The sequence below is a fragment of the Acipenser ruthenus genome, chromosome 33 (assembly GCF_902713425.1).
Source record: "Acipenser ruthenus chromosome 33, fAciRut3.2 maternal haplotype, whole genome shotgun sequence".
Lineage (NCBI taxonomy): Eukaryota > Metazoa > Chordata > Actinopteri > Acipenseriformes > Acipenseridae > Acipenser > Acipenser ruthenus.
In genome coordinates this window covers 13,519,030-13,525,711 of record NC_081221.1, presented here as the reverse complement: position 1 = coordinate 13,525,711, position 6,682 = coordinate 13,519,030, and the positions used below count along the sequence as shown (strand labels likewise).

The window sequence follows — 6,682 nt, the reverse complement described above, 5'->3', positions numbered from 1 at the left end:
GCATGTTTGAAGTCCCCGAGGATCCGGTGATTCTCAGGGGGGAGTCCAGTACATCGCATTGCAATACCAACACAGAGGCTACTGCCACACTGAGGGGCTGAGCGAAGCACAAGCAAAAGGCAGCTCGGGTTCAACACGCAGCTCTGAGTGAACACACAAAGTGTTCACTTCCAGGAACTGCAACACACACTTAAAATCACTAAGGTTTAGACCAGAAGTCAAACGAAGACATGGAGAGAGACACTGCCAGTATTCGAATTATTGTAGCTGCATTCCATTGCATTCCAGCTGTGTGTGTGTGTGAGAGGGGGCACAGTGGCTCTGAAGGACTGTATTTACAATGGAAGGGGCAATGCAGTCCACCCACACTGAATATTACAGACCCTTCCCTTTGCACAGAGAGGAGCCTGTGTGCGCGCCTGACTGGCAGCGTTGTCATGGAGACAGTGCTCACCAGGGTTGTCAAGGAAACGGTACTCACCAGGTGATGGTCGTTCACCACCATGAGCTGGATTGGTCTCGCTCTGGACTGTGTGCTGTGCGTGGCGCACCTGCAGGGGGGCAGCAGAGAGACAGACAGACAGTCAGCCGAATGCAACCCAGGTTTCAGTACAGAGTCAGTGGCTTCATACACAGTATACAGTACAGGCTGGGTCCGATTGAGAAAGAAAAGAGGCTGGAATGAAAAATACAGAACAGGGAGGAGATAGCTAGAAGCTAGATGAGAGAGGGGAGAGAGAGATTTAATACACCAGATCATTTCAAACAAATTGAGACGATGCATTCGCTTGTAATAATTAGGGCAGCAGTGTGGAGTAGTGGTTAGGGCTCTGGACTCTTGACCGGAGGGTCGTGGGTTCAATCCCAGGTGGGGGGACACTGCTGTTGTACCCTTGAGCAAGGTACTTTACCTAGATTGCTCCAGTAAAAACCCAACTGTATAACTGGGTAATTGTATGTAAAAATAATGTGATATCTTGTAACAGTTGTAAGTCGCCCTGGATAAGGGCGTCTGCTAAGAAATAAATAATAATTATGATCAATTTCCACCATGTTTTATTCTGCCACGCACCGGGACAGCAGATACTGTGTCCTTTCTGTGTCAACTGGAGATCCTTTCTAGAAAATCAGGGTCCCGGGAGCTCACCCCCCCTCCTCTCCCCCTCCTCTCCTCCCCTCCCCCCTCCCCCCCTCTCCCCCATCCCCTCCCCTCCCCTCTCCCCTCTCCTCTCCACTCTCCTCTCCCCTCCCCTCCCCTCTCCCCCTTCCCTCTCCTCCTCCCCTCCCCCCTCCCCCCTCTCCCCCCATCCCCTCCCCTCCCCTCTCCCCTCTCCCCTCCCCCTCTCCCCCCCTTCCCTCTCCTCCTCCCCTCTCCCCTCCCCCTCACCTGTCTCTTCGACCGAGTCCAGGGCTGCTCAGAGGAGCCTCTCTCTGGGGTGGTGATGTCATCGGTGACATCATCAGCGCTGTCATCGATGACTCCATCAGTGCAATCTGTGTCAAAAACAGAAACTATTCATCTTTCATTTTCAACTCCCTTGGAGTGCCACTTGGGTAGTCAGCATTTGTATATTTTTTTATAGTCACACACTAACTGAAATGACAACGTCCACTTACATAAGAACATAAGAAAGTTTACAAACGAGAGGAGGCCATTCGGCCCATCTTGCTCGTTTGGTTGTTAGTAGCTTATTGATCCCAGAATCTCATCAAGCAGCTTCTTGAAGGATCCCAGGGTGTCAGCTTCAACAACATGACTGGGGAGTTGGTTCTGAGCTGTGTTGAAAAAGCCCTAGTCAGTGAAGTTAAATGGGCCAGATCTACGATTAGAGGCAATGCAATCACAGCTACCTTTTACTGACCTTGCTGAATTAAATAAGTCAGGCCTCACGAAAAATGAATCACAAAAGGAATGCGTGAATGAATGACGAAGACGGTATACTCACTGGGGCAGGACAGGGGCAGGGGCAGGCCGGGGGTCCTGTACACCACATGGGCATCGCTGCCCTGCACAGAGAGAGGGGCAGGCAGGTTAGGAGCCACACACAAACAGGCACATTAACTCCATAAAGCCCATCTGCTTTGAACTTCCATTAGTGACACCAGCGATGGCAAGAACACTCCCACTGCATAGCAGTTTGATCCATTCCTGGTTTTACTGTGAGTTTAATAAGACCAATGGGCAGCAGTGTGGAGTAGTGGTCAGGGCTCTGGACTCTTGACCGGAGGGTCGTGGGTTCAATCCCAGGTGGGGGGACACTGCTGCTGCTCCCTTGAGCAAGGTACTTTACCTAGATTGCTCCAGTAAAAACCCAACTGTATAAATGGGTAATTGTATGTAAAAATAATGTGATATCTTGTAACAATTGTAAGTCGTCCTGGATAAGGGCGTCTGCTTAGAAATAAATTAATAATAGTAAAACAGTAAGGGATTGAACCCACGACCCTCCGGTCCAGAGCCCTAACCACAACTCCACACTTAATGTAATGTGTGATCTATTAAAGTCATCAATTAAATTAGACCACTTTGAGTTTGCATATTTTGATTTTCAATTCCAACAGTTTGATTTCACATACAAAGCAAATTAATGGGGTGTTCTAATACATGCGCACAGTGCTGGACGCAATATTATAATGAATATTTAATAGATAATGGCAAGGCTGTGGCGAAGCAATAAACTCCAGGATCAATAAAGTGTTACTTTGAGTCATTTTCTTGCAGTTCCATAACAACACAACACGACTTCCACAGATTCTACTGTATCATGTGGTTTCTTTCTGTTTGAATTGAAAGCTCTCTCCCATTAACTTTTGGTTTCGTAAGATATTTGATTCACTGTGAATCCGTCTTATAGCGATCTCCTTTTTAAATTGGTTAGCTTTGGCTTGTGTCATAAAACACAGTTCGTCACGCTAGCGTTGGCATGGCTGATGAAACAAACCAGTGTGTGAATAATCCGAGAAATGAGCTGAAACCAAATCTAGCTCTCAGCTTTCTGCTCTCTGTGTGTATTAATACCCATGTCGCGTGGCTCCAGCGACTCGGATCATCTCCTCTTACTGAGCAGAGGGGTGGCCCCTGGACGGGCCCCCTGCGCGGGCGGGATAGATTTCACAGGAGAGGGGGCAGGGGCAGGTGCAGAGGGTAGGGTTACCTGCTCTGTCTGGGAACAATAATTAGTGAAGGAGCTGGGTGATTCTAACACGGGGAGAACAAATGCGACAGCTCAGGGGATTAGAGTGAACACCTCGGGGGGTGTGAGGGCCAGCACTGCCCCCCTACTTCCCAGCCGCGCTCCAGCGAGCCAGGCAATCTGATAAGAGGCGCAGGCCTGGAGTAAGGATCGCTCTAGCGGGGCTGCCAGAGACAGCCTGCCTGCTCATCTCTCAGCTCCCGATTCACTTCAGTACTAATCCCTGGAGCAGCGGGTCGCCTGGTGACCCAGCTGAACCAGACCGAGCCCTCGCTGCTCTCCAGCCCTGTGGGACACACAGGGAGTCACTGCACGCTTTGTAGATGTGTGTGTGGGGGGGGGGGCTGACTGGAAATTCAAAGGTTACCCTTAGAAAAGTTTGTGTCATAAAGGGAGAGGGGCCAGGGCCTCCCAGTGCAAGCGACAAGGGGAGCCCCACACTAGGGAGAGGGGCCTCATGGCTCAAACTCATCCATGGAGACACTGGGGTCTATTCAATGGTACCAGCACCACTGAAATGAATTAACAAGCTCCTCTGTGAAGTCTGAGCTGCAGCAGAATGAAATGCTCTATTTCAGCTCGCTGGAGTCCAGGTTGAATGACTTCAGCGTTACTAAATGCAGCACCACGGAGTGTTCTAGAGTTCTGAAGGTGTTCTAGAGCTCTGTTTAAGAAGCCAGCGGCAGCCTCTGGAGGTTCCCCCACCTCACTTTCAAATCAAGCAGGTGAGGTGGAGACTCTGATCGAATCCAGAGGAAAGCGCAAGCACAAGGAGGCTCAGTGAGGCTGTGCTTTCCAGGGCTGATGTCATTGTTTGTGTGGTTCAGTCTATCACTTATTAAACATGACCTCCCAAAGACAGCAGCAAGGTCACTCACCACCCCCCCCAGTCACTGCAGTCTGGGACATTGAAACTGCCTTACCTCACTCACACACGCAGGGATCAGTGTCCGACACAAGGGAGGTCAAACTTCAACAATAGAGCAGACTGCCCCTGGCAACAGACAGCCCCTCTGGGAGGTCACATTCACAGAGACTGTACCTGTCCCACAGCACACGGGTGCTCCCTTACAAAACCTTCCCAAAGTTAAAAGCATAGCAGGGTGTAATAATGCAGCACAGTGAAAGCATAGTGAAGCCCAGAGATGTACGGGAAAGCATTAAAAAAACTAAGGTAAACATTGCAAAACGCAGACAGTATGGCAAAGTATATTAATGGCAACCAGTAGTAAATAAGGCATAATATAACCATGGAAAAAGCATCGGGGGAAAACAAAACGTGCAAATTTACCTTGGTAAGGGTTTACTGACTCGAGGGGCCAGGCAGCACAGCTGGTCAGCTCACTGACCGCTCCCCCCACCTCAGGTCAGCAGGACCAGCTTCACCTGCCTGACTGTCTGCACTGAGAACAGCTTCAATACCAGCTGCACCTGCCTGACTGCACTGAGAACAGCTTCAATACCAGCTGCACCTACCTGACTGCACTGAGAACAGCTTCAATACCAGCTGCACCTGCCTGACTGTCTGCACTGAGAACAGCTTCAATACCAGCTGCACCTGCCTGACTGTCTGCACTGAGAACAGCTTCAATACCAGCTGCACCTACCTGACTGTCTGCACTGGGAAGAGGTTCAATACCAGCTGCACCTACCTGACTGCACTGAGAACAGCTTCAATACCAGCTGCACCTACCTGACTGTCTGCACTGAGAACAGCTTCAATACCAGCTGCACCTACCTGACTGTCTGCACTGAGAACAGCTTCAATACCAGCTGCACCTACCTGACTGTCTGCACTGAGAACAGCTTCAATACCAGCTGCACCTACCTGACTGTCTGCACTGAGAACAGCTTCAATACCAGCTGCACCTACCTGACTGTCTGCACTGAGAACAGCTTCAATACCAGCTGCACCTACCTGACTGTCTGCACTGAGAACAGCTTCAATACCAGCTGCACCTACCTGACTGTCTGCACTGAGAACAGCTTCAATACCAGCTGCACCTATCTGACTGTCTGCACTGGGAAGAGGTTCAATACCAGCTGCACCTACCTGACTGTCTGCACTGAGAACAGCTTCAATACCAGCTGCACCTATCTGACTGTCTGCACTGGGAAGAGGTTCAATACCAGCTGCACCTACCTGACTTTCTGCACTGGGAAGAGGTTCAATCCCATAGGTGAAGTTGCCATCAGAGAAGACACCGCTAGGAGAGAGCAGAGTTTACCAGTTACTGTCACCTCAGAGACCATTTCAATCTGAAAACACGAAGGGACTTGTTTTCAAAGCGTTTTAGGAAAGACGAGTAAACGCTTTGAAAATGTGCCCCTAACTGTGTGCATGAATTGTTTGTGTTCTGTGTTCCTACCCCCTGCACTTCTCTCCCATTTGTAATACACATGGCTAAACTGGGCTTGTGAAAAGACAGACAGATTGTACTTGTGGGTTTAATTAACGCACCATTCTGGGGATGGTGTGATACTACACTGTGCTGTGCTTTTACCAGGGGATATTAAAGCAGAAAACTCTGAGAAGGGGCTGGTTCATTATCTTCACTGTGCTTTGAGAAGGGGGCTGGTTCATTATCTTCACTGTGCTTTGAGAAGGGGGCTGGTTCATTATCTTCACTGTGCTTTGAGAAGGGGGCTGGTTCATTATCTTCACTGTGCTTTGAGAAGGGGGCTGGTTCATTATCTTCACTGTGCTTTGAGAAGGGGGCTGGTTCATTCTCTTCACTGTGCTTTGAGAAGGGGCTGGTTCATTATCTTCACTGTGCTTTGAGAAGGGGGCTGGTTCATTATCTTCTCTGTGCTTTGAGAAGGGGGCTGGTTCATTATCTTCACTGTGCTTTGAGAAGGGGGCTGGTTCATTATCTTCACTGTGCTTTGAGAAGGGGGCTGGTTCATTATCTTCTCTGTGCTTTGAGAAGGGGGCTGGTTCATTATCTTCACTGTGCTTTGAGAAGGGGCTGGTTCATTATCTTCACTGTGCTTTGAGAAGGGGGCTGGTTCATTATCTTCACTGTGCTTTGAGAAGGGGGCTGGTTCATTATCTTCACTGTGCTTTGAGAAGGGGGCTGGTTCATTATCTTCACTTTGCTTTGAGAAGGGGGCTGGTTCATTATCTTCACTGTGCTTTGAGAAGGGGGCTGGTTCATTATCTTCACTGTGCTTTGAGAAGGGGGCTGGTTCATTATCTTCACTGTGCTTTGAGAAGGGGGCTGGTTCATTATCTTGTGTGTCGTACTCACTGCAGGCCATGGCAGGTGGAGACGGCAGCGAAGGATCCTGGGATTCCTCGGAGTGTTCCGTGGTAATAGCAGTGCTCTCCGCCCTGCAAGCAGACAGGAGTGTCAGACACTGTGGGGACAGCACCCATACCTCACTCGGGTTCGATTCCCTAGTCTGTCAGTAACCTTACTATCTGCAATGATAGTAAAATTTACCGACAGGTCAGTTTTGTCCTCATGTTACTCGAGTCAATCTCA

General features: G+C 49.5%; 1 protein-coding gene across 1 annotated transcript in view; it reads right to left on the bottom strand.

Annotated features, from left to right (window-relative positions):
• Positions 1 to 513: 513 nt before the first annotated feature.
• LOC131704952 (disintegrin and metalloproteinase domain-containing protein 11-like) overlaps positions 514 to 6,682 on the bottom strand; it is a gene marked incomplete at its 3' end in the record, with an annotated part of 21,257 nt that continues 15,088 nt past the window's right edge. Inside the window, 5 exon segments of the mRNA XM_059006627.1 lie at positions 514 to 551; positions 1,388 to 1,494; positions 1,947 to 2,007; positions 5,338 to 5,401; positions 6,446 to 6,528. Coding sequence (XP_058862610.1) covers positions 514 to 551; positions 1,388 to 1,494; positions 1,947 to 2,007; positions 5,338 to 5,401; positions 6,446 to 6,528 — 353 coding nt within the window.